This window comes from Agaricus bisporus, assembly GCF_000300575.1.
Source record: "Agaricus bisporus var. bisporus H97 unplaced genomic scaffold AGABI2scaffold_13, whole genome shotgun sequence".
In the NCBI taxonomy this organism is placed as follows: domain Eukaryota; kingdom Fungi; phylum Basidiomycota; class Agaricomycetes; order Agaricales; family Agaricaceae; genus Agaricus; species Agaricus bisporus.
In genome coordinates this window covers 954,720-980,722 of record NW_006267348.1, presented here as the reverse complement: position 1 = coordinate 980,722, position 26,003 = coordinate 954,720, and the positions used below count along the sequence as shown (strand labels likewise).

At 47.2% G+C, this 26,003-nt stretch overlaps 7 protein-coding genes across 7 annotated transcripts; 4 read left to right on the top strand and 3 right to left on the bottom strand.

Annotated features, from left to right (window-relative positions):
• Positions 1–1,046: 1,046 nt before the first annotated feature.
• AGABI2DRAFT_43503 (hypothetical protein) lies at positions 1,047–1,619 on the top strand (the record flags this gene model as incomplete). Its single annotated transcript, XM_006456584.1, has 1 exon — positions 1,047–1,619. A coding segment is annotated over one exon (573 nt), but the record flags the coding sequence as incomplete, so codon positions are not given.
• Positions 1,620–6,127: 4,508 nt separating this feature from the next.
• Positions 6,128–6,760, bottom strand: AGABI2DRAFT_228690 (hypothetical protein). Its single transcript, XM_006456583.1, has one exon. The coding sequence runs from the start codon at positions 6,733–6,735 to the stop codon at positions 6,226–6,228; it is 510 nt and encodes a 169-aa protein (XP_006456646.1). The 5' UTR covers positions 6,736–6,760; the 3' UTR covers positions 6,128–6,225.
• Positions 6,761–11,418: 4,658 nt separating this feature from the next.
• Positions 11,419–13,625, top strand: AGABI2DRAFT_78028 (hypothetical protein; the record flags this gene model as incomplete). The annotated part of the gene is made up of 3 exons (XM_006456582.1): positions 11,419–11,786; positions 11,830–12,009; positions 12,869–13,625. Coding segments are annotated over 3 exons (1,305 nt in total), but the record flags the coding sequence as incomplete, so codon positions are not given.
• Positions 13,626–17,786: 4,161 nt separating this feature from the next.
• Positions 17,787–18,803, top strand: AGABI2DRAFT_146415 (hypothetical protein; the record flags this gene model as incomplete). The annotated part of the gene is made up of 3 exons (XM_006456581.1): positions 17,787–17,975; positions 18,015–18,645; positions 18,766–18,803. 3 exons carry the CDS (start codon positions 17,787–17,789, stop codon positions 18,801–18,803), a joined length of 858 nt encoding a protein of 285 aa, XP_006456644.1.
• A 1,940-nt stretch (positions 18,804–20,743) lies between these two features.
• On the top strand, positions 20,744–21,169 carry AGABI2DRAFT_77878 (hypothetical protein; the record flags this gene model as incomplete). Its single annotated transcript, XM_006456580.1, has 1 exon — positions 20,744–21,169. One exon carries the CDS (start codon positions 20,744–20,746, stop codon positions 21,167–21,169), a length of 426 nt encoding a protein of 141 aa, XP_006456643.1.
• Positions 21,170–22,863: 1,694 nt separating this feature from the next.
• AGABI2DRAFT_146413 (hypothetical protein) lies at positions 22,864–23,763 on the bottom strand (the record flags this gene model as incomplete). Its single annotated transcript, XM_006456579.1, has 1 exon — positions 22,864–23,763. One exon carries the CDS (start codon positions 23,761–23,763, stop codon positions 22,864–22,866), a length of 900 nt encoding a protein of 299 aa, XP_006456642.1.
• A 1,482-nt stretch (positions 23,764–25,245) lies between these two features.
• AGABI2DRAFT_122523 (hypothetical protein) lies at positions 25,246–25,845 on the bottom strand (the record flags this gene model as incomplete). Its single annotated transcript, XM_006456578.1, has 1 exon — positions 25,246–25,845. The coding sequence occupies one exon, from the start codon at positions 25,843–25,845 to the stop codon at positions 25,246–25,248; it is 600 nt and encodes a 199-aa protein (XP_006456641.1).
• Positions 25,846–26,003: the final 158 nt, after the last annotated feature.

Below are 26,003 nucleotides of genomic sequence, written 5' to 3'. Positions count from 1 at the left end.
CTCCTCCTCCCCCTCGTGTGCCGACGCCTCCGCCGCCGGTGCCCACTCGTCCCCCCTCCCCTCCTCGCACACCGTCGCCTTCGGCTTCGGTGCTTTCCTCGAAGCGCCCCATCTCGCCGGGGTCTTCCTCATCCGGTCCCTCTGTCGCTGCTGTCTCAGTATGCGGCAGTGATGACTCTTCCATGGCCCTCGATTACGAGGCCGTCACTCCTCGTCCCGGTTCCCCTGCGGCGCCGATAGACAACTCTCAACTTGTTGAGGAAATTAAAGAAAACCTCAATGATGCATTCGACTCCCTCACACTTTTTTCCTACTCCAAATGGAGAGAGTACCTACTCAAGGGTAACCCAACACTCATGGATAATGAATTTGACATTATCTTTGATCATTTCAAACATAGATTGAGGAAACTTTCCCCCCTCATCCGCCCCCATCTTTCAGCAGTTGAAGCGCCTGCATCCGCAGTTGAAGCACCTGCTCCTCGTGTTATTCCGCGGGACGCACAGCCACCCGCTGACTCATCCAAGTCCAAGCCACCGAAGAAGAAGGTCCGAGTCGAGCCGGCTCCACCTTTTGACGTCACTCCCTCGGCAACGGCCCCACTCATGGAAGTGGACGAGCCGGCCGCTCCACCTCCAGCGTCTGGGAAGGCGCCCACCAAACCCCTTCCCATACCAAGTTCCAAGCGCGCGCCTCCTCCCTCTAGCGCCCCTTCAGTTTTGTTCCGCGCTCCTTCGGCGCCTTGCAAGAGACGCCAAGGCAAGCACACAGCACACGGCGCTTCGCGCCGTGCCATAATCCTGACACCGCCTGCCGACTCTCCGGTCACAGCGGCTTCATTTACTCCCGAGGTTATTAATAGCCTCAACAAGCTCATCAAGAATGACATCAAGTCTGATGTCATCCTCACTCATGCATCGGTTGAAGGCAACGGCATTTGCATTGCCGCCTCCCGCGTCCCCTCCCCCGCCGAAATCTCCTTCGTGCTCAAGCATGTTCGGCGAATCTTCCCGAGTCCGAACGTTCCCATCGGCCATTCTCCCATCACGTCGACATCTTATCTGAAGATCGTTGACATTCCCCACGTGCCCGCTTCTTCCAAGGAGTGGGCGCTCAAGCAACATGAGGCGTTCATTAGCGCTCTCAACAAATCCCCGGTCGGCGCTTCGCTGGCCAAACTTATCAAGCACAAGCCGCGCTTCATGCGCGCCTCGCCTCATTCCGACTCATGCTGGGCATGGGTTGACATTCACGACACTGTGGCGGGCAGCAATGCTCGTCTCTATATTTCGAAGTTTGTGTCCATTAGCGGCACGAACTGTCAGATCAAGGGCGCTCGCCCTCACTCCGGCTCCGTTCACTGCGCTCGCTGTCAGCGCTGGGGCCATCATTCTGACCAGTGCCGTGCCAAGTGTGCGCGCTGCTCCCTCTGCTCTGGTCCTCACTCCGAGGCCAATCACTTCAAGTGTGTCGACGCTAAACGTGTCGACGTGCGACAATGCGCAAACTGTACCGCGGCGAAACGCCCAGCGGACAAGCGCTCACATTCCTCGACGGATGCTAAGGTGTGCCCGTTTTGGAAAAATAGGTTCGATCGTGCTTGGCTTAAACGCCAGTTCCCCGCGCATTCGACTTAATGGAGTACAGACTGCCGTCGCCGGGTTGGGTCGGTGGATTCTGATGGAGAACTGGGAAGGTTGCGTAGCGGTTTTAGGAGGGAGAACGGTAGTGGTGAGGAACAATTTCTCTGAGGATCTAAAGTTACTTCGAGTATGCCTCAATTTTTCACTTTCATATTTGATATGTTTGATTCCGCAAAAGGGACTGCGAGTGCCCTAGTGTTACGGTATTATGTAGGGTGTATTGGCTGACTGCTTGGTTTTATCCCGGGTCCCCTTACGTATGTACCAATATTTCGATTCGTTTTGTTTTGTTTCCTTTTCTCTTTCTCGATAGCGCTTGACCTCGTCGCGCTGGATACGTTTTTGTAGTTAGAATACTGTAGTTCTGGGCCTCTGTAAACTGGCGAGTGTAGTAAGCCGCGGGAACGTGTCGTGACACCCGACGTACGAGTAGTATTGAAATATACTTACGTTGATTACAAAAAAAAAAAAAAAAAAAAAAAAGTAGACTGGCTGGATCAAGGGGGTGTGTTAGAGTGAACAAGCAGTCTACAAGTGTAGTTGGTGGACTTAGAGATATGCGGACGAGTTTAGTCACATGATAGCTTAGTCATGTATGGTTGAACTTCCCTGTGGACGCTTCAGAGGCCTTAGCTTCTTACAGTCTGTCCACAGGTGAGTACAAGTTAGTATATCACAATATAGCTTCTTACAGTCTGTCCACAGTTTGTTCTAGGGATTGCTCAGTCAGTTCTTATCCGTTCAGCTCATTTCTAGGCTCGTTAGGATCGCCACTGCAACCTCTATTGTTCTACCTTTAATACAGACATGAACCATAGACGAGATACATTCACCCCAGAAAGACCCAGGTAGCCGAGATTCCGAAAGCATAGCAGTGATCCTCTCTCCCATAGTCCTATTAGCCCGTTCAGCAAGACCATTCTGCTGAGGCCGATTTCGAGTCGAGTGACGTCTCTCGATGCCAGCAAGCTCAGTAAAGCTTATGAAAGCCTTAGACATATACTCGCCGCCCTTATCATCCTGTAGAGCTCGCAGTTTGACTCCGAGTTGAGTCTCGGCCCAGGATTTGTAGACTTTGAAGGCCTCAAATGCCTCCGACTTAGCTTTGAGCAGATATACAGCCCGGAAACGCGTCGCATCATCAATAAAGGTGATCCAGTACTTGTAGCCTGAGTGTGTGTTAGAATAAGAGTGAGAGTCGATAGACGTCAAACTCTGTCAGTGGAAGCTAACGGTTCCAGTAGATGTTGTTAAACCACTAGTATTGAGGTCTAACTCGACAAGGAACTACTTGTCGAGTCAAGATACTTATACTACTACAAAACGATTTGAAATCAAAGAAGTAATGGCTATGACATACGTATGATGTAATGCATGACGACGAAATGACATCATTGATGACGTCATATGGAAAGTGATAGAACAACTATTAATAGTCCAAATAGATCCGAGGATTTACCACTGCTAACAGTGTGAAGCGACCGGAAGCGGTCCGTGAAGATCTGAATGCACCAGCTCGAGAGGAGAGCGATTGTGATTCAAAGAGGAGGGAAAAGGGAGAGAATGCATCTTGCCAGCTAGACACGGCTCACAGATAGAGTCAGGACACGAGTTAGACTCGAGTTTGAGCCCGGAAACTAGATCCTTACTGATCATAGACTTCACATCAGCGTAATTGTGATGAATAAAGCGACGATGCCACAGCGAGAGGTCAACCGGGAGGGTAGAGACAGAGAAAGCAGTCTCAGAAGTCACAGTTGAGCCGTCGAGCTCAGCAGAGTTGTTGGAGTGGATAGTGGCCGTGAAAAGCGATGTGCCCTTGCATTTGAAGTCAATAGAGTGAGAGGAGATAGTGATATTGAAGCCCTTGTTACGGGCAAGGTATAGACATGATAAGAGATTGCTCCGGAGAGCTGGGACATGCAGAACTCTAGTCAACTCGACTGCTCTGACCACCTTTCCATTCACAACTGGCTCAAAGACTACAGATCCCACCCCCGAAGAATAGACAATTGAGTTGTCAGCAAGTCGGATGGGGATTTTGTGACTGGTATAGGACTTGAACCAGTGCCGGTGAGGGGTCATATGAGAAGTGGCCCCTGTATCTGCAAGCCAGTGGAAGTCAGCATCGAGCTGGAGAGGTGTAGAAGGCGAGGGAGATGATGAGGGATAAGGAGTACTTGCATTGCCAGCAAACTCGGTGACTCTCTGCGCTTTTTCGGGAGTTTGAGTTGAGCTAGAGCTCCCAGACTCTTCCTGAGCCTTGTTAGCCCTCTTATACGGTGTTCTAGGCTTTTGTGCGTCCTCCTGAGCCCGGGACTTCGCTTTCTCGAAGGTTTTGCATTCAGAGAACTTGTGGCCCTCTCTCCCGCAGAAATCGCAGGTTTTCGTCGCAAATTGGGAGCCAGAGCGAGCTGCAAGAGCCTGGGAGCTCCCAGAGGCGTCCTGAGCGCGTTTTCGACGTTGTAAGTCCTCAGTGACAAAGGCCTGGTGGACTGTAGTCTTATCTAGCTTGTCCATAAGCAATAGAGACGACGTGAAGCCGGAAAACTCGTCCGGGAGCGCTCTGATGAGAGCCATAGAGGCTAGCTCATCATCTAGCTGCTCAAGAGTGAAGGAGGAGGGGCGGAGTTCCTTGATTTTTCGTTTAGAGCTCTCTACTCTGTTGATAAGTGATTGGAGGGATTCCTCCTCGAGTTTTCGGATGGAGAAGAGGTCATCATAGGCATTGAATCGCATTCCAGCCCTTTTCTGTCGATGTACAGCCTCTAGAGCCTCCCACATCTTCACAGGACTGTCCTGGATGCCCTGGAAGTGAATTCTCTGCTCCTGCTCCACCATGAGATAGAGCCAGCCTGCAGCCTTGTCCAAGCGAGCCTCAAACGCGTCCAGAGCGTCCGCTTCGGCCTGGGTAACAGGGCTAGAGGTTGAGGGAGCCTTCTGCCTGCCAGAGACAAGTCTCCAGAGCCCAGAGGCTCTCAGCCATGCCTCCATCTCTCCAGACCAGGTGGAGTAGTTCTCCTCGTTGAGTTTGGCGAAGGTGGGCGATCCGGAGGCCATTGGAGTCGAAATGAGGGCAGGGGAAGTGAAAGAAGTTGAAGGGCAGGAAAGTGATTGGGGAAGAGTTGTGGTTGTTGAAGTAAACGTCGTTTTTTAAGCGTTAGAAGCCGGGGCTCATAACCTGTCAAACGTAGGATGTTGTTAGAATAAGAGTGAGAGTCGATAGACGTCGAACTCTGTCAGTGGAAGCTAACGGTTCCAGTAGATGTTGTTAAACCACTAGTATTGAGGTCTAACTCGACAAGGAACTACTTGTCGAGTCAAGATACTTATACTACTACAAAATGATTTGAAATCAAAGAAGTAATGGCTATGACATACGTATGATGTAATGCATGACGACGAAATGACATCATTGATGACGTCATATGGAAAGTGATAGAACAACTATTAATAGTCCAAATTGATCCGAGGATTTACCACTGCTAACAGATGTACGCGACGCAGTGGCGATCCTAACGAGCCTAATAACGAGTCGAACGGATGGGAATGGAATGAGCAATTCTAAGGACAACTGTGGACAGACTGTAAGAAGCTATATTGAGTTCTAATAACTTGTGGGGAACGCGTCATGGCACCCTTTAAGTAGTTTTGAAATAAACTATGATGATTACAAAAAAAAAAAAAAAAAAAAAGTTCTAATAACTTGTACTCACCTGTGGACAGACTGTAAGAAGCTAAGGGCCTCTGAAGCGTCCACAGGGAAGTTCAACCATACATGACTAAGCAATCATGTGACTAACTCGTCCGCATTCTCTAAGTCCACTAACTAACACTAGTAGACTGCTTGCTCACTCTAACAGCTTCTTGCCAGGAGGCAGTTCCATTAGTTCCCAAGTTCCGTTAGCCTCGAGATTGAAGATCTCAGTGTTACAAGCCTCAGTCCAGCAATCCGAGTCAGGAGACTTCATAGCTAGTCTAAAACTCCGGGGATCAGCACCCGAAACGGCTCCAGCAAACTCGACTTCACAGAACTCAGAGTCAGCTAGCAGAGCAGCTTCGTCATCAGAGTCAGAGTCATTACCAGCTAAGTCTGGTTGTTTGAGCTTCCACCATTGACCAGGAGGCTTCCGAACTCGCCCAGTACGTCTAGGAACGTGAGGAGGCTCAAGAGGCGCTCCGGCAGTAGGAGGAGTCACTGGGAGTGGTGCATGGATTTGTGGAGGAGTGACTGGAGGAATCAAGGGAGGAATCACAGGAGGAATCAATGGAAGAGGTGGTAGAGGTAGAACTGGCTTCTCTTCAGGAGGAACTGAAGCGGACAGACTGGGAGTCTTAGGACGAGCAGGAGGGAAGTGATTATCACCCCCTTCATCCTGTAGAGGTGGCAGTCCCGAGTGTGATGATGTATCATTAGGAGTTTGTAGTGACTCTGGTAGGCAAGCAAATGATGGGACAGCCTCGAGTTGGGCTTTGGAAGTGCCCGGAAAGTATCTCTCGTCAAAGTCAGCTCTCTCGGAGATCACAGTTCGCTTTGTGACTGGGTTGTAGAATTTCCAGCCTTTGTATCCAGCCGGATAGCCTATAAAGACACACTTCTCGTAGTGAGGCTGGAGAGAATTGCGCTTATCTCGTTGTACATGGACATAGGAAGTGCACCCCCAGACCCGGAGATGTGAGACATCAGGTTTTCGCTTATAGAAAGCTTGGAAGGGAGTGGTGCCCGAAAGCGAAGCAGTGGCAAGCATATTCCAGACATGGACCATTGACGAGATACATTCACCCCAGAACAAAGCAGGTAGCCGAGATTCCGAGAGCATAGCAGTGATCCTCTCTCCCATAGTCCTATTAGCCCATTCAGCAAGACCATTCTGCTGAGGCCGATTTCGAGTCGAGTGACGTCTCTCGATGCCAGCAAGCTCAGTAAAGCTTTTGAAAGCATTAGACATGTATTCACCTCCCTTGTCATCCTGTAGTGCTCGCAGTTTGACTCCGAGTTGAGTCTCAGCCCAGGATTTGTAGACTTTGAAGGCTTCAAATGCCTCCGACTTAGCTTTGAGCAGATATACAGCCCGGAAACGCGTCGCATCATCAATAAAGGTGATCCAGTACTTGTAGCCTGAGTGTGAAGCGACTGGGAGCGGTCCGTGAAGATCTGAATGCACTAGCTCGAGAGGAGAGCGATTGTGATTCAAGGAGGAGGGAAAAGGAAGGGAATGCATCTTGCCAGCCAGACACGGCTCACAGATAGAGTCAGGGGACAAGTTAGACTCGAGTTTGAGCCCGGAAACTAGATCCTTACTGATCATAGACTTCACATCAGCGTAGTTGTGATGAATAAAGCGACGATGCCATAGCGAGAGGTCAACCGGGAGAGTAGAGACAGAGAAAGCAGTCTCAGAAGTCAAAGTTGAGCCGTCGAGCTCAGCAGAGTTGTTAGAATGGATGGTGGCCGTGAAAAGCGAAATCCCTTTGCATTGGAAGTCAATAGATTGAGCGGAGATAGTGATATTGAAGCCCTTGTGTCGGGCAAGGTAGAGACATGATAAGAGATTACTCCTGAGGTCAGGAACATGAAGGACTCTTGTAAACTCGACCGCTCTAGTCTCTTTTCCATTCACCACCGGTTGAAAGACAACAGACCCTACACCAGCTGAATAGACAGTAGAGTTGTCAGCAAGGCGGATAGGGATATGATGAGGGGAGTAGGATTTGAACCAATGGCGGTGAGGAGTCATGTGGGATGTAGCACCAGTATCAGCCAGCCAGAAAAAGTCAGCATCAAGCTGTAGTGGCAAGGATGGTGAGGGAGAGGATGAGGGAGAGGATGAAAGTGAGGAATAAGCACCAAGAGCGGACGCTCTCAGAGGAATATCAGAGCCAGGAGAGCCAGAACCAGTAGAAACATCCCTAGGAGGAGTGGGTGGTGTCTTGACAGCTGGAAGAGCTGCACCTATCCCACTCAGATGGCCAAGTGGCCCTTTGACATTACTTTTAGATGTTCCAGGCAGTCTGGAGCGCTCCTGAGCGCGACGCAGTGGCGAGTCTAACGGTCCTAGAAACGAGGCGATCGGACAGGAACTGAATGAGCAATCCTAGTGACAACTGTGGACAGACTGTAAGAAGCTGTATTGTGTTCTAATAACTTGTACTCACCTGTGGACAGACTGTAAGAAGCTAAGGCCTCTGAAGCGTCAACAGGGAAGTTCAACAATACATGACTAAGCTATCATGTGACTAAACTCGTCCGCATATATCTAAGTCCACCAACTACACTTGTAGACTGCTTGCTCACTCTAACAGAGAGAATTCATTCCACAGTGTCAGAAGTGTTGGAAATGGAACCACGGAACATCTCAGTGTCGCCTCAGTCATCAGCTGTGCGCCTGATGTGGTCAACCTCACATGACCAAGAACCACACCTTGTTTGCTACATGTTGCGGAGCGGCAAGGAAAAAGGAGGATTGGACAGGAGAATGCAAGCACGAAATAAAGTGCATCAACTGCAAAGGCAATCACACTGCCGACTCCACCAAGTGCACGTATAAGCGGCACCAGAACAATATTTCGTGGCACGATCAAAGGCGCGCCACAGATATGGCTATCGAAAGGGAGAAGCGCGACAACAGACGCCGAACCATCCATCAAGCTCGTCAACTCGATGACGAGCAAATTATCGAAATCCCCTCCTCTTCTGAATGAATAGTACAACAGAAGAAATCAATAATACTATTAGCAGACCTAAATTTTTTTTTTTTTTTTTTTGTAATCATCATAGTTTATTTCAAAACTACTTAAAGGGTGCCATGACGCGTTCCCCGTACTTTTCATCACCTGTACTTAACTACACTACGCGAAAGTATCCAGCTGACGAGGTCGAAGCTAAGAGAGAAAAAGAAAAAGAAACAAGAAGCTGTTCGAATCTGAATACAAGTACACTAAGATAAGCAAAGAAACAGAAACGTTCATAAATGAGATAAAAGAAAATCATCCGTCTTCTACCCCTTTTCAACACCGCCTGCGTAACAGGCTTCATCTCTCTCATCGCCGCATAGAAGATGTCGCCCCATCCGTCATCTATCTCCCACACATTCCAATGCCTCACGAACTCGATCGACTCGTGCAAGAAGATCGGTCCGGTTAGTGGAGGAAGCCTCTTCTTCTTCCTCTTTTTGTTCTCTTCGTCTCTAGCCAACTCCAACTCTCTCCTATACGCCGGCCAGCTTTCGTCTGCGTGTCGCGGAAGTTCCGGTGGTTCGAAACTAAACGCTTGGGGATTGTCTTGGAGGAAGAGGATAAGGCCTCGTATTGTAGTGATTCCGTCCAATTCATAATGGTTGATCCACCTCACAAACAGAGGACAGACCATTAATAAGTGTTGTCGCGTCTCCGGTGACTTGAGGTCGCATTGACATGATTTGTAAGGCTCCTTTGGGAAGAACCTCACTCTGTATTCCCCTATTGGTGCGTGATTGCACATGACTCGCATAAGACGAGCGAAGAGTGGCGAATTGTTGGCGGCCTTGACTCCTTGATATGTTTGGAACCATGGACCGCCTTGTAAGTGACTTGGAAGTACTTCGTTGCCTTCCTTGTCAGTAATTTCATACCAGCTATTACCTTTGAAGCAAGTCTGGTTATGATATGATGAACCTTGCATTTGCGAGCGGACCGAAGGCCCTGAGCGCGTTCCTATACCATCCGAAGACGGAATGTGTGGTGGCGGCTCGCATTGAATGTTCCCGAGTCCTGAGCGCGTTCCTATACTACCCGAGGGCAGAATGTGTGGTGGCGGCACGTTGGATCCTAACGAGCGGACTAAAAGTCCTCGGCGCGTTCCTCTACTATCCGAAGACAGCATGTGTGGTGGCGGCTCGCTCGGCGTGCAGACTCCTTGGAAACCGGTTTGCCATAAGTAAATGGCGTCTCGCGTAGTTTTCTGTCTCGTGTAATGATAGGAGGCAGATTGAGGGAAAGAAAAAGAGCGCTCTGTAAACGTCCTTGCAGTCTCCGCTGAATAATATGCTCTATGAGCTAGCGGCTGTAACATTCCCGAGTCCTCTGTATAAGTACCCGGAGCCGTGGCCCATGATTTGTTAAAGCCTCGCACTTCAATATCGACCTCTGGGAAGTCTGTGGCAATGGCGTCGAAGGCTAGGGATACAGCAATAGAGAGCTGTGATCCGAGCGGTTTGGAGTTGGTTGACATCAAGTTCTTGACTATCAACTGGGACGTAGTGTAGAGAACGACCTTGGAAATAGGCCATCCCTTTTGAAGCTTCTTGTGCGCTTTGATTAATGCCAGAAATGTAGACCATCCGACAATTGTTTCTTCGTTAACACGCCTTCCGGCGGCCCTTGTTTTAGATGTGATGGCTTGTCCTTTGAAGACTGTGACGAGCGCGATGTGCGAGTGAGTTCGAAGCGGCACAGGCACGCTTGGATCGAACTTGTGTTTGACGCCAGCTGTAAACAGATGCAAGGCGTTCGGTTCCGTTACGGGAGCAAGGTTCAGTTTGCTGTGGTATTCGGCTCTGTCTTTGTGATTCTTTGGCATGAGAACGAATTTGACTTTGTCTGGATGTCGGTCCACAAGCCGATGTCCAGGTTTGATATGTTCAGAGAGGGGGTCGAATATCTCTGAGGAAGGGTTGTCAATCACCGAATCAAGCGGAGACTTGATGACTTTGCGGATCGTCTTGGATTTGCGTTCCAAGGCGTTGGGATGTAGGGTAGATCCTTTGGCTTTTCGCCGCTCTAATAGTGAAAGAACGGGGTGGTGTGGGTGAAGCGTGTTGATGCGGATGACCGATCTCTCAAACAGCTTCTTGAGTTGGAGGTGGAGAGGCATGAGACCAGCCACGGCCGACATGGCTCCCATTGGAGAAGTTTGAAATGCGCCTGTAATCCAGCGCGCCCCTTGATTGTGAGTGAGACGGAGCATCTTGATGTTGGTTTTGAATGCTCTCGTTCCCGGTTTGTACCAGCAGTGTAGTCCAAAAGTTGCTATTGGCTGGATGCATGATATGTAGAGGAGGCGCTTTTGTTTAGGTGTCAATCCTCGGTTGGAGTTTCCAAGCGACTTCATGCAACGAACTGCAGATACCGACTTGGTGGAATAGAATTTGACATGATCGCGAAAGGTTAAATTGCGATCGAACATGATTCCGAGATATCTCCACACATCTTTGGGGACGCATGGAGACTCGCGGGTGAATGGAGCCACACCCAAATTGATGCTGGGGTTTGGCGAGGTCTTGTTACAGGCGGAGTCCGCAAAATTGAATAATTCCGTCTTTGTGTGTTCCATAACCAGGCCGAAGTCCTTGAAAATGGAAGTCATTTGGGCATACGCCTCTTTTAGAGTATCATGAGTGTCCATTCTACAATCCCCCGTAGCAACAAGAAGTCCATCGTCTACAAAAGAAAGAAAAGATATTAAAGGAAAATGAATACGGTCCTCCTCGTCTTTGACCCATTTGTCCAGTAAATGAAAACACGGCGCTATATACAAAGCAGAGAGTATAGGCGACAGTGCGCTACCTTGTCCGACCCCTACATTACTATCAAATAATGGAGAAGTGATATTGTCTATGGAATATTGAGTCTTTCTTCCTACTAAGTAATCAGAGAAAAAAGAAACTACACTAGCTGAAAACCCAAAATGTTTGAAAATTTTAGAGAGAACATTATGATTTAGAGAAGGAAAAAATTGTGCTACATCGAAAGCTAAAACTGAAGTCACCTTCTTCTTCGCCCACGCCGTACGAACATGATGTGTATTAGCAGACCTAAACAATCTGCACCACGCTCGTTACAATATTTAACAATTCTATCATTCAATGCACGCAAGAGTTGGGAAACTACCTCTATCGTTTTGGACAAATGTGCCGGATATGTGGACATTATTATGTTCCAGGAGCCAGGGTGGAAGGGTGTGAGAAGACAACCATCTACCAAGAACAAGGAGGGCGACGTGGCGTGCGGCCCTCCTTTACACAATTCATGGCGTCCTTTCACGGAAGCTTTTGACAACAGAGATGAATCCAGAGCAGCGAGGAGGGTACTCACTTACATCAACAGACGACTGGATGTTTTCAAACCACAACTCCGGTCAGATATCCTCAAGCATCGTGACACATCGTGACACATCATTAGTCACTTTGCACATTCCTCAACCACGTAGGGGCATACACCACGAGTTCAACATCCTCAATGTCTATAATGATGGGGAAACACATGCGGCAGTGCATGAACTTAGACGGATCACAGAATTTCTGCCATGGATATCGTTGTGCACAGGAGACTTCAACATCCAAGATCGTACATGGGATTCCATTGCCATCAAGCACGCCGTCCGTTTCATGTGGACATCGGCCCATAGTGACACTTGCGTCGCGTGGGTTGACATATGCGATTCCGTCGCGGGCACTTCGGCCCGCTCCTACATCGGCAAGACGATCGTCATCGGCGGTCGAAATTGTCAAATCCGCGGCGCAGCTCCACGGCCCGGCTCTGCCTTGTGCACTCAGTGTATGAGGTGGGGTCATCACTCTTCTGTATGCTGATCAAAAGGCATCCGCTGTCCCCTCTGTGGGCTACCTCACTCCGAGGCGGCTCATCACGAATACTGCGCCCATTCCAAGCGCGATCCCGACGCCCGGTCTTGTGTCAACTGTAGTGCGGCAGGCAAGACGAAGCGCGACCACTCTGCCACGGACACTTCGTGTCCGTTCTGGCAGAACCGATTTGATAGGGATTGGCTGAGGCGCCAGTTCCCTAAGAAGTGATCAGCGCGCGTCGAAACACGTTTCGGGAGTTAGCGCCGGCTCGGCCTACCATCATTCGTCTTTCATTTTCTTTTATGATTACTTTCCACTTGATATGCTTACGTCTCGTGTTCCGATACTAGGTGTGGTCTGTACCTGACTGTCAGGTTCGTCCCGGGGTCGCATACTGATGTATCACTCTTTTTCGATTGAACTTTTAATTTCTTTTCTATCTACGCTAGCGCTTGACCTCGTTGCACAGGATACGTTTTCTCTTTTATGGTAACGCGTCATGGCAACCGTATTCTCAGCATGTTGTACATAGTGTTCGCATGTACTTATATCGCTGGAATAGAAGGCTTGAACAGCCGTTGATTACAAAAAAAAAAAAAAAAAAAATTGTACATGGGATGAAGGAGCGGTTAATCAAATCAGACCCTCTTCTCCATTCATGAGGCTCCAAGAATTGTTCACAGACTTGGAAATTCAATATGTGCACCCTGTTAACAGAGGAACACCAACAAGGATACCAGACGACGAAAACTCGCGAGCGTCCGTCATAGATCTTGTCGCAGCATCAGCGGCCTTGATCAACCAGGAGGGATTCCACTACAAAGTGAAGGTGGATGACAGAGAGAGGTGGGGGTCGGATCACCGGCCTCTTCAGATTGAGGTGCCGATCTCGGGGAGTGAGCCGGAGATGAGGTGTAAAAGGAAGATAGAGGCGTGGTCTGAGGAGGAGGATGACTATGTGACACAGATATGCGGAGATTTGGGCAGAATGATAGAGAATGTATCTGAATCAGCGGAGGATTTAGAAACAACTATGGGAAGAGTGTCTACTGCGTTCGAAAAAGCATGGGAGGCGTATTCAGAAGAGAGGAAACCGAGCCGTCACGGAAAGAAGTGGTGGAATGAGGATTATAAGAAGGCGTACCAGGAGATGGGAGAGAATGGTGGGCCTAGAAACAGAGAAATGCGTAACAAGATGAGGAAGACTTTGCGCATAGTGAGGAGACAATACTTTGACAAACAGATTCATAGTATGGCAAGTGACAGAAAGAGACCATGGGACTTGATGCCGTGGACCAGAGAAAGGAAGCTGCCGGCGGTGGAGGCGATCCTAGATAGTGAGGGGAATTTGTGCAACAATGAGGAGAAGTTGTTCGAAACTCTTCACAATACGTACAATGCGGCGGATAATAGAGAGGTTGATATGAGCAGCATGTATAGAGAGTTGGAAGAGTTTGAGGAGAGGGAATGGGTGAAGTTCTCTGTTCAAGAATTTCACGACGCGCTCAAGAATTGTGCCAAGAACACGGCACCTGGGCCAGACCACGTCTCTTGGAGACTGTGGAAACGGTTTGCGACAGATGACACAGTCTGTCAATTCGTCACGAAGATAGCTAATACCTGTTTTGATACTGGATATTGGCCTCAACACTTCAAACAGTCCATTTCGGTGATCATTCCGAAACCGGGCAAACCATCATACGACAAGGCCAAATCGTTCAGGCCTATCGTCTTACTCAATATGATGGGGAAACTCATTGAAAAAATGATCGCACGGAGGCTTCAGTTCGAGAGTATTGAAGCTGGTGTCATTCATCCTTGTCAAACAGGAGGTATACTCCAAAGATCGGTAGAGGATGCAGCAGTTGCACTAACACATCATGTTCGTACGGCGTGGGCAAAGAAAAAGGTGACTTCAGTTTTGGCTTTTGATGTAGCACAATTCTTTCCTTCTTTAAATCATAACGTTCTTTCTAAAATTTTCAAACATTTTGGATTTTCGGCTAGTGTAGTTTCTTTTTTCTCAAATTATTTAGTAGGAAGAAAGACTCAATATTCCATAGACAATATCACTTCTCCACTATTCAATAGTAATGTAGGGGTTGGACAAGGTAGCGCATTGTCGCCTATACTCTCTGCTCTGTATATAGCGCCGTGTTTTATTTACTGGACAAATGGGTCAAAGACGAGGAGGACCGTATTCATTTTCCTTTAATTTCTTGTCTTTCTTTTGTAGACGATGGACTTCTTGTTGCTACGGGGGATTGTAGAATGGACACTCATGATACTCTAAAAGAGGCGTATGCCCAAATGACTTCCATTTTCAAGGACTTCGGACTTGTTATGGAACATACAAAGACGGAATTATTCAATTTTGCGGACTCCGCCCGTAACAAGAACTCGCCAAACCCCAGCATCAACTTGGGTGTGGCTCCATTTACCCGCGAATCTCCATGCGTCTCTAAAGATGTGTGGAGGTATCTCGGAATCATGTTCGATCGCAATTTGACCTTTCGCGATCACGTTAAATTCTATTCCACCAAGTCGGTTTCTGCAGTGCGATGCATGAAGTCGCTTGGAAACTCCAACCGAAACAAAAGCGCCTCCTCTATATTTCGTGCATTCAACCAATAGCGACATTCGGATTACGCTGTTGGTACAAACCGGGAACGAGAGCATTCAAAACCAATATCAAGATGCTCTGTCTCACTCACAATCAAGGGGCGCGCTGGATTACAGGCGTGTGCAGAACTTCTCCTATGGGAGCCATGTCGGCCGTGGCTGGTCTCATGCCTCTCCACCTCCAACTCAAGAAGCTGTTTGAGAGATCGGTCATCCGCATCAACACGCTTCACCCACACCACCCCGTTCTTTCATTACTAGAGCGGCGAAAAGCCAAAGGATCTACCCTACATCCCAACGCCTTGGAACGCAAATCCAAGACGATCCGCAAAGTCATCAAGTCTCCGCTTGACTCGGTGATTGACAACCCTTCCTCAGAGATCTTCGACCCCCTCTCTGAACATATCAAACCTGGACATCGGCTTGTGGACCGACATCCAGACAAAATCAAATTCGTTCTCATGCCAAAGAATCGCAAAGACAGAGACGAATACCACAACAATTTGAACCTTGCACCCATAAGGGAACCGAACGCCTTGCATCTGTTTACAGCAGGCGTCAAACACAAGTTCGATCCGAGCGTACCTGTGCCGCACCGAACTCACTCGCATATCGCACTTGTCACAGTCTTCAAAGGACAAGCCATAACTTCTAAAACGAGGGCCGCCGGAAGGCGGGTCAACGATGAAACAATTGTCGGATGGTCTACATTTCTGGCATTAATCAAAGCGCATAAGAAGCTCCAAAAGGGATGGCCTATTTCCAAGGTCGTCCTTTACACTACGTCCCAGTTGATCGTCAAGAACTTGATGTCAACAAACTCCAAACCGCTCGGATCACAGCTTTCCATTGCTGTATCCTTAGCCTTCGACGCGATCGCCACAGACTTCCCAGAGGTCGATATTGAAGTGCAAGGCTTTAACAAATCGTGGGCCACGGCTCTGGGTACATCAGGAAAAATGCATTTTTCTTAATTGCACTTAGAGCTACTTCAAGTCTCTTAATGACAAGCTAAGAACATAAAGAAGGTTCAGAAGTCCAAGAATATCTTGGTTACTTAAATGTTTCTTAGAAATTCAGCTCAAGATAAAAATAAGAAAACCAAGAACCAAAGAACACTAAAAAGACTTGACCTTCTCAACAAACATTATATACTTAGCTTAAGGAGAAAAAAAGACACAAAGGATCAAGGATGTTTAAAGAGTTAGACTTTTTCAACAGAAGCTTAAAGTGAAATCAAGATCATCAACTTTTTCGAGTGTAAACAATTTTATGTTCACTATAAAACATGTTTAGAGAGACATTATGTGGTATGCTCTGTTCTACTGCTTGTAAAATTCCGGAAAAATCATGACAAATCTTAGAATATTAAAAAAACATAAGTTTATATGTATGTTTTTGTGGAAAACATACCCGTTATGGAGATATCAAGATTCCATCATGGGGGGGGGGGGGGTCATTGTCAACTGCAGATAGATTCGTTGTAGAGCCTGCTCTACCAACCGGAAAATTCTGGAAAAATCACGACAAATCATAAAATATTAAAAGAACATAAGTTTATATGTATGTCTGTGTCGGAAAACATACCAGCTTTGGAGATATAGAAAAACATGACAAGAATGTCATGTTTTATACTGGTTCCTGCGCTGATTTTCATGTTTTAAGAGTGCAAATATATGTATTCAAGGTCCAGGAATTCGAATCTGGTTTTAGATTTATTATCCGATCAATATCTGAGGAGCTATAGCGCAATTATGTGTTTATCATATGTTAAATGTGCCATATCTCATTAGAATCTCATCCAACAAAGAATCTAATTAGGTATTCTAACTCCCCGACCTCGAATCTATAGGAATACACTTTTAGATCATTAAAATCCATGCGGAAATGACCCGGAAATATCTCCTACCTATGTTTTGAGGAACTTTGACTCGAAAATCCTAAGTCCAGTGGTCATGTGATGTCATGTGACATGTTGAACTTCTGTTTCGAGCACAACGTTGATTCTTCTTCATCACCACCATCATTCTTCCCCCCCCCATCCTCCCCCTTCCCCTTTCTTGCCCTCCAGGCCTGTAATATGGTAAGTAACATCCCCTTCACCTTCCTAGCTCTCTCCCAGCTAATTCTAAGCTGGTTTAGGACGCTTTTTTGCCTACTTTGGACGCTTTTTTGGGGGATTTTTGGAGGCTTATTTAGGGGGATACTTGGGGAGATATTTGAGGGGATACTTGGGGGATATTTGAGGGGATATTTGGAAGGATTTTGGGGATTCTTTGGTTAATGGTGAGTGCTCTCTATCTCTGTATGTTTTCATACTCATTTGTTACTTGTAGACTATTCATTTTCTCATCACTCCCTCATCATCACTCCCTCATCTTCCCATCTCATCCTTTTGTATAGATTGTATCCAATGTATTATATTTACTATGCTAATATAATCACTTTGTTGACTTATTCATTCTTGAGCCTCTTATTAGTGTCTTAGTTGACCTTGAGTGCCTTAAATATGTACTTGTGTGACTTTAATATGACTTTTTACTAATCTATCTGTATGTCAACATTTTGATGTCTATGAGAAAGACATCAACTAAGTACAGTTTAAGTAACTTTTAAGTCATTTCCAGGAACCTCAAGACATACAAGCCTAAGTATCATTAAGAAGATTCAGACAGGTCCCTGTTCTTAATTGTTTCTTAAACTGTCATTAAGAACAATTAAGAAAAAAACATTTTTCCTGATGTACCTATACAGAGGACTTGGGAATGTTACAGCCGTTGGCTCAAAGAGCATACTATGCAGCGGAGACCGCAAGGACGTTTACAGAGCGCTCTCTCTCATTCCCTCAATCTGCCTCTTATCGTAATGTTACACGAGACAGAAAACAACGCGAGACGCCATTTACCTATGGCAAATCGGTTTCCAAGGAGTCTGCACGCCGAGCGAGCCGCCACCATACATGCCGTCTTTGGATGGTATAGGAACGCGCTCAGGACCTTCGGTCCGCTCGCAAGGATCCAACGTGCCGCCACCACACATGCCACCTTCGGGTAGTATAGGAACGCGCTCAAGACTCGGTAACATTCAATGCGAGCCGCCACCACACATTCCGTCTTCGGATGGTATAGCAACGCGCTCAGGACCTTCGGTCCGCTCGCAAATACAAGGTTCTTCTTATCATATCCAGTCTTGCTTCAAAGGTAATAGCTGGTATGACACTACTGACAAAGAAGGCAATGAAGTACTTCCAAGTCATCTTCAAGGCGGTCCATGGTTCCAATCTTACCAAGGAGTCAGAGCTGCCGACAATTCGCTGCTTTTTGCTCGTCTTATGCGAGTTATGTGCAACCACGCACCAATAGGGGAATACAAAGTGAGGTTCTTCCCAAAGGAACCTTACAAATCATGCCAATGCGATCTCAAATCACCGGAGACGAGGCAACATCTACTAATGGTCTGTCCTCTGTTCGTGAGGCGGATCAATCATTATGACTTGGACGGTATCACTACTATACGTGGACTTATTCTGTTCCTCCAAGATAATCCCCAAGCGTTCAGTTTCGAACCACCGGAACTGCCGCGACTTGCAGACGAAAGCTGGCCGGCATACAGGAGAGAGTTAGAGTTGGCTAGAGATGCGGAAAATAAAAGGAGAAAGGAGAAGAGGCTTCCTCCATTAGTCGGACCGATCTTCTTGCATGAGTCGATCGAGTTCGTAAGACATTGGAATGTGTGGGAGATAGATGACGGATGGGGAGATATCTTCTACGTGGCGATGAGAGAGATCAAGCCTGTGTCGCAGGCGGTGTTGAAAAGAGGTAGAAGACAGATGATTTTCTTTTATCTTGTGTATGAACGTTTCTGTTTCTTTGTTTTCTTAGCTGTACTTGTATCCAGATTCGAACAGTCTCTTCTTTCTTTTTCTTTTTCTCTTTTAGCTTCGACCTGGTCAGCTGGATACTTTCGCGTAGTGTAGTTAAGTACAGGTGATGAAAAGTACGGGGAATGCGTCATGGCACCCTTTAAGTAGTTTTGAAATAAACTATGATGATTACAAAAAAAAAAAAAAAAAAAAAGCCTTGATTGTGTGTGAGACGGAGCATCTTGATGTTGGTTTTAAAAGCTCTTGTTCCCAGTTTGTACCAACAGCGTAGTCCAAAAGTCGCTATTGGCTGAATGCACGATATGTAGAGGAGGCGCTTTTGTTTAGGCGTCAGTCCTCTGTTGGAGTTTCCAAGCGATTTCATGCAACGAACTGCAGAGACCGACTTGGTGGAATAAACGCTCCTTGACCTCTTACCACTACCTTCCTCTTTTGGAAGTCTCAGTGCTAGAGTCTAGTCGTAGCAATATACAGTCTCAATGCCCGCTCCGCGTCGCAAGCAACAGTCCGCACCGGCCTCTGCGCCATACCCGTCCCGTCCACCGTCTCAGGCGCCGCCACCGCCCGCCAACCCGACCGCCCGTCGTCTTCTCGAAGACGACATCGTAACGCTTATAGATCCCAAGTATGGTGGTCTAATCACCCTCGCCTCTATCCAGCTCGATTCTCATGAGAATCGGGCTATTCTCGACGCCGTCCGCAACAGGGGCATTGCCCCCCAGGTCGCCATCTCCAACGCCGCTGCCCGTTCCGAGGGTAAAGGTAATGTCAAAGGGCCCTCTGGCCACTCAACTGGGATCGGTGCAGCCCCTCCGGCTGTCAACACACCGCCCAGCGTTCCTCCCTCGCGCGTGCCGACACCTACGCCGGCCCCGCCCACTCGTCCCCCTTCCCCTCCTCGCGCACCGTCGCCTTCGGCTTCGGTACTCTCGTCCAAGCGGCCCCTCTCACCGGGGTCCACCTCTTCTGGTCCCTCTGTCGCTGCTGCTTCGGTGTGCAGTGATGATGACTCTTCCATGGCTCTCGATTACGAGGCTGTTACCCCTCGTCCCGGTTCCCCTGCGGCGCCGATCGACAACACAGAAATTGTTGAAGGAATAAAAGAAAACCTCAACGATGCTTTCGACGCCCTCACACTCTTTTCCTTCTCCAAATGGAAAGAGTATTTACTCAAGGGTAATCCTACACTCATGGATAATGAATTCGACATTATCTATACTCATTTCAAGCATAGATTGAGGAAACTTTCCCCCCTCATCCGCCCCCTCCTCCCAGCAGTTGAAGCGCCTGCGCCCGCAGTTGACGCACCTGCTCCTCGTGTAAATCCACGGGACGCACAGCCACCCGCTGATTCAGCAAAATCCAAACCGCCGAAGAAGAAAGTCCGGGTCGAGCCGGCTTCTTCTGACGTCACTCCTCCGGCAACGGCCCCACTCATGGAAGTGGATGAGCCGGCCACTCCACCACCAGCATCTGGGAAGGCGCCTGCCAAACCCCTTCCCATCCCAAGTTCCAAGCGCGCGTCTACTCCCAAAGACGCTCCCCCTGTTTCCTTCCGTGCTCCTTCGGCGCCTCGCAAGAGACGCCAAGGTAAGCATACTGCACACGGCGCTTCGCGCCGTGGTATAATCCTTACACCGCCTGCCGGCTCGTCTGTGACAGCCGAGTCGTTCTCTCCCGTGGTCCTTAACGGCCTCAATCAAGTTCTTCGTAGTGATGTCAAGTCCAACATCACTCTCACCCATGCAACGGTCGATGGCAACGGCATATTCTTAGCCGCCTCCCGTGTCCCTACCGCCGCCGAAATTCAGTTCGTGCTCAAGCACGTTCGGCGAACTTTCCCGAACAAAACCACTCCCATCGTTCACTCCCCCGCCACGTCGACCTCTTACTTGAAGATCGTCGACATACCACACGTGCCCGCTTCACCTAAGGAGTGGGCGACTAAACAACACGAGGCGTTTACATACGCTCTCAACAAGTCTCCGGTTGGCGCTGAGCTGGCCAAACTCATCAAACACAAGCCGTGCTTCATGTGCGCCTCCCCTCATTCCGATTCATGCTGGGCATGGATTGATATTCATGACACGGTCTCGGGTTCCAATGCCCGGGACTACATTTCCAAGTTCATCTCCATTCGCGGAGTGAATTGCCAAGTCAAAGGCGCCAAACCCCACTCCGGCTCTGTCCGCTGCGCTCACTGCCAGCGATGGGGTCACCATTCTGATCAATGCCGTGCCAAGTGCGCGCGTTGCCCCCTCTGCGGTGGGCCTCATTCTGAGGCCAACCATTCCAAGTGTGTCGATGCTTCTCGCGTCGACGCGCGCCACTGCGTCAACTGTACCGCGGCCAAGCGCCCAGCGGACAAGCGCGCTCATTCTGCTACGGATACATCGTGTCCGTTTTGGCGGAACCGTTTCGACAGACTCTGGCTCAAGCGTCAGTTTCCGAAGAACTAGATCGGGATCCACATAATCCGGACTGCCTTCGAGTCCATCGTCTATACTCTGACCCCGCCACTGTTGGAGTTATCCCGGATCTTCTATGGGCTTCGCGTACCTCGTTCTGCGAGGCTCTCTCTAGTCCCCGTTCCGCGGTGTTCGCTGATAGCGCCCGCCCCTTTTTCTTTCATATGTTTTATGTTTGATTTTCGCTCTGGTCTCGATCGAGTGTTCCGGTATTAGGATAAGTTGTATTGCCTGACTGTTTGGTTTGTCCCAGGGCTGCTTATTATAATATCTCTTTTTCGTTTGTGTTTTTGTTTTGTCTGGACTGTTAGCGCTTGACCAAGTCGCGCTGGATACGTAGATAGAATACTGTTGTTCTGGGCCTCTGTAACTGGCGAGTAGTAGAAAGCCGCGGGAACGTGTCGTGACACCCGATGTACGAGTTATATTGAAATATATGACATTGATTACAAAAAAACAAAAAAAAAAAAAAAAAAAACTTGGTGGAATAAAATTTGACGTGATCGCGAAAGGTCAAATTACGATCAAACATGATTCCGAGATATCTCCACACATCTTTAGGACGCATGGAGACTCTCGAGTGAAGGGGGCCACACCCAAATTTATGCTGGGGTTTGGCGAATTTTTGTTACGGTCGGAGTCCGCAAAATTGAATAATTCCGTCTTTGTGTGTTCCATAACCAGGCCGAAGTCCTTGAAAATGGAAGTCATTTGGGCATACGCCTCTTTTAGAGTATCATGAGTGTCCATTCTACAATCCCCCGTAGCAACAAGAAGTCCATCGTCTACAAAAGAAAGACAAGAAATTAAAGGAAAATGAATACGGTCCTCCTCGTCTTTGACCCATTTGTCCAGTAAATAAAACACGGCGCTATATACAGAGCAGAGAGTATAGGCGACAATGCGCTACCTTGTCCAACCCCTACATTACTATTGAATAGTGGAGAAGTGATATTGTCTATGGAATATTGAGTCTTTCTTCCTACTAAATAATCAGAGAAAAAAGAAACTACACTAGCCGAAAACCCAAAATGGTTGAAAATTTTAGAAAGAACGTTATGATTTAGAGAAGGAAAGAATTGTGCTACATCGAAAGCCAAAACTGAAGTCACCTTCTTCTTTGCCCATGCTGTACGGACATGATGTGTCAGTGCGACTGCTGCATCCTCAACTGATCTCTGGAGAATACCCCCCGTTTGACAAGGATGAATAACGCCTGCTTCAATACTCTCGAACTGAAGCCTTCGCGCGATCATTTTCTCGATAAGTTTTCCCATCGTGTTAAGCAATACAATAGGCCTGAATGACTTGGCCTTGTCGTATGAAGGTTTGCCCGGTTTCGGAATGATCACCGAAATAGACTGTTTGAAATGTTGGGGCCAATATCCTGTGTCAAAGCAGGCATTAGCTATCTTCGTGACGAATTGGCAGACCGTGTCGTCTGTCGCAAATCGCTTCCACAATCTCCAAGAGACGTGGTCTTGTTAGAGTGAGCAAGCAGTCTACAAGTGTTATTGGTGGACTTAGAGATATGCGGACGAGTTTAGTCACATGATAGCTTAGTCATGTATGGTTGAACTTCCCTGTGGACGCTTCAGAGGCCTTAGCTTCTTACAGTCTGTCCACAGGTGAGTACAAGTTATTAGAACACAATACAGCTTCTTACAGTCTGTCCACAGTTGTCACTAGGATTGCTCAGTCAGTTCTTGTCCGTTCGCCTCGTTTCTAGGACCGTTAGACTCGCCACTGCGTCGCGTACATCCTACGTTCGACAGGTCTGGCCCAGGTGCCGTGTTCTTGGCACAGTTCTTGAGCGCGTCATGAAATTCTTGAACAGAGAACTTCACCCATTCCCTCTCCTCAAACTCTTCCAACTCTCTATACATGCTGCTCATATCCACCTCTCTATTATCTGCCGCATTGTACGTATTGTGAAGAGTTTCGAACAACTTCTCCTCATTGTTGGACGAATTCCCCTCACTATCTAGAATTGCCTCCACCGCCGGCATCTTTCTCTCTCTGGTCCACGGCATCAAATCCCATGGTCTCTTCCTGTCACTTGCCATACTATGAATTTGTTTATCAAAGTATTGGCGCCTTGCTACACGCAAAGTCCTCCTCATCCTATTACGCATTTCCTTATTCCTAGGTCCTCCATTCTCTCCCATCTCCTGATAAACCTTCTTGCATTCCTCATTCCACCACTTCTTACTGTGACAGCTTGGTTTCCTTTCCTCTGAATATGCCTCCCACGCCCTTTCAAACGCACTAGACACCCTTCCCATAGTCGCTTCCAAATCCTCCGCTGTTTCAGAAACATTCTCTATCATTCTGCCTAGGTCTCCGCATATTTGTGTCACGTAGTCGTCCTCCTCCTCAGACCACGCCTCTATCTTCCTTTTACACCTCATCTCCGGCTCGCTTCCTGAGATCGGCACCTCTATTTGAAGAGGCCGGTGATCTGACCCCCACCTCTCTCTGTCATCCACTTTTATTTTATAATGGAATCCTTCCAAGTTGATCAGGGCCGTGGATGCTGCGACAAGATCTATGACGGGCGCTCGCGAGTTTTCGTTGTCTGGCATCCATCAGGAAAATGTAACAGTCCTTATTGTGACTTAGGACTATTTGCCTTAGTCGTGCCTTATTTAACACACTATAAGGTACATAATACATATTAAGGACTTGTTTAAGGCCTGTGTGCTTTCTATAATACTTTTGTCTTCCTAAGACAAGTTATAGAAGCTTAAACCATTCAAATCATCACTAAGTAACCATCAAATTTTCCTAAGGTGTACTACTAAGGCTTAAGCTGTCCATTGTTTGTAAGTTCTGTTCTATTGCTCGTAAAATTCCAGAAAAATCATGATAAATCTTAGAATATTAAAAAAACATAAGTCTATATGTATGTTTTTGTCGAAAACATACCCGTTATGGAGATATCAAGATTCCATCATGGGGTGGGAGGGTCATTATCAACTGCAAATAGACCCGTCGTAGAGCCGGTTCTACTAACCGGAAAATTATGGAAAAATCACGACAAATCATGAAATATTAAAAGAACATAAGTTTATATGTGTGTTTTGATCGAAAAACATACCAGTTTTGGAGATATAGAAAAACATGACAAGGATGTCATGTTTTATACTGGTTCCTGTACCGATTTTAATGGTTTAAGAGTGGAAGTATATGTATTCAAGGTCCAGGAATCCGAATCTGATTTTAGATTTATTATCCGATCAATACTTGAGGAGTTACAGCACAATCTTGTGTTTATCATATGTTAAATGTGCCATATCATGATAGGCTTTCATCCAACAAAAGATCTAACGACATATTCGGACTCCCTGACCTTGAAACTATAGGAATACACTTTTAGATCATTAAATTCCATGCAGGAATGACCTGAAAATATCTCCTACCTATGTTTTGAGGAACTTTGACTCGAAAATCTCAAGTCCAGCAGTCACATGATGTCATGTGACATGTTGAACTTCTGTTTCGAGCATGACCGTTGATCCTGCCTCCCAACCACCACCTCTCACCTTCCTCCTCCGTCTTTTTTGTCCTCCAGACTTGTATTTCTGGTAATTACCTTCCCCTCCTCTCTTTTTGACTTATTTAGGACGCTTTTTTGGGGTATTTTCGGGAGAGTTTTCTGGTTATAGTGAGTCATTCTTATCTCTTCATAGTTCCAAGCTGATTTTGCATTTGTAGAACATCTATAGTACCATTACACTCTTATCATCATTCCTTCTCATCCTCCTACTCCATATCCCCCTTCCTATGTCTGTTCCTAGTGTCCGCTTTTTTGGTTTCCTAAATAGGAAATTTTTCCGCAAAATTTTGATTGTATATTACTATATTATATATAATATATTTGAATGTGATTTTGTTATACCACACCTATACATAAACTCAAGATGAACTGAAGAGCCTTAATGATAATATTGCCTTAAGTATCCTTATAGAATAACTTATGAACTACTGTATACTTATGCTTAAATATTAAGGCTTTCCTAAGTCCAACCTAAGATTAGACTCTGCCTTAGGCAAAATTGCCTTATTCATGCCTTATGCAAGTGCCTAAGGCCTATAAGGCATGAATAAGGCCTGTTACATTTTCCTGATGTCCTCGTTGGTGTTCCTCTGTTAACAGGGTGCACATATTGAATTTCCAAGTCTGTGAACAATTCTTGGAGCCTCATGAATGGAGAAGAGGGTCTGATTTGATTAACCGCTCCTTCATCCCATGTCCGATCTTGGATGTTGAAATCTTTTGCACACAATGATACCCGTGGCATAGACTCATTAATCCTTCTAAGTTCATGCACCGCCGCATGTGTTTTCAAACCCCCATCATTGTAAACATTGAGGATATTGAATTCATGAGGAATGCCCCTACGAGGTTGAGGAATGTGCAAAGTGACTAATGATGCATCACGATGCTTGAGGATGTCTGACTGGAGTTGTGGTTTGAAAATGTCCAGCCGTCTGTTGATGTACGTGAGCACCCGCCTGGCTGCTCTATCTTCATCTCTGTTGTCGAAAGCTTCCGTGAAAGGACACCACGAGTTGTGTAAAGGAGGGCCGCACGCCATGTCGCCCTCCTTGTTCTTGGTAGATGGTTGCCTCCTCACACCTTTCCACCCCGGTTCCTGGAACATGATGATGTCCACATATCCGGCACATTTGTCCAATACAATAGAGGTAGTTTCCCAGCTCTTACGCGCATTGAATGATAGAATAGTTAAGTATTGTAATGACCGTGGTGCAGATTGTTTAGGTCCGCTGATAGTATTAATGTCTCTTTCTGTTGTACAAT

What these genes read in the sequence shown, in the direction of transcription:
- AGABI2DRAFT_228690 (XM_006456583.1), bottom strand. Translation starts at nt 6,735, where the DNA reads ATGATGCGACGCGTTTCCGGGCTGTATATCTGCTCAAAGCTAAGTCGG.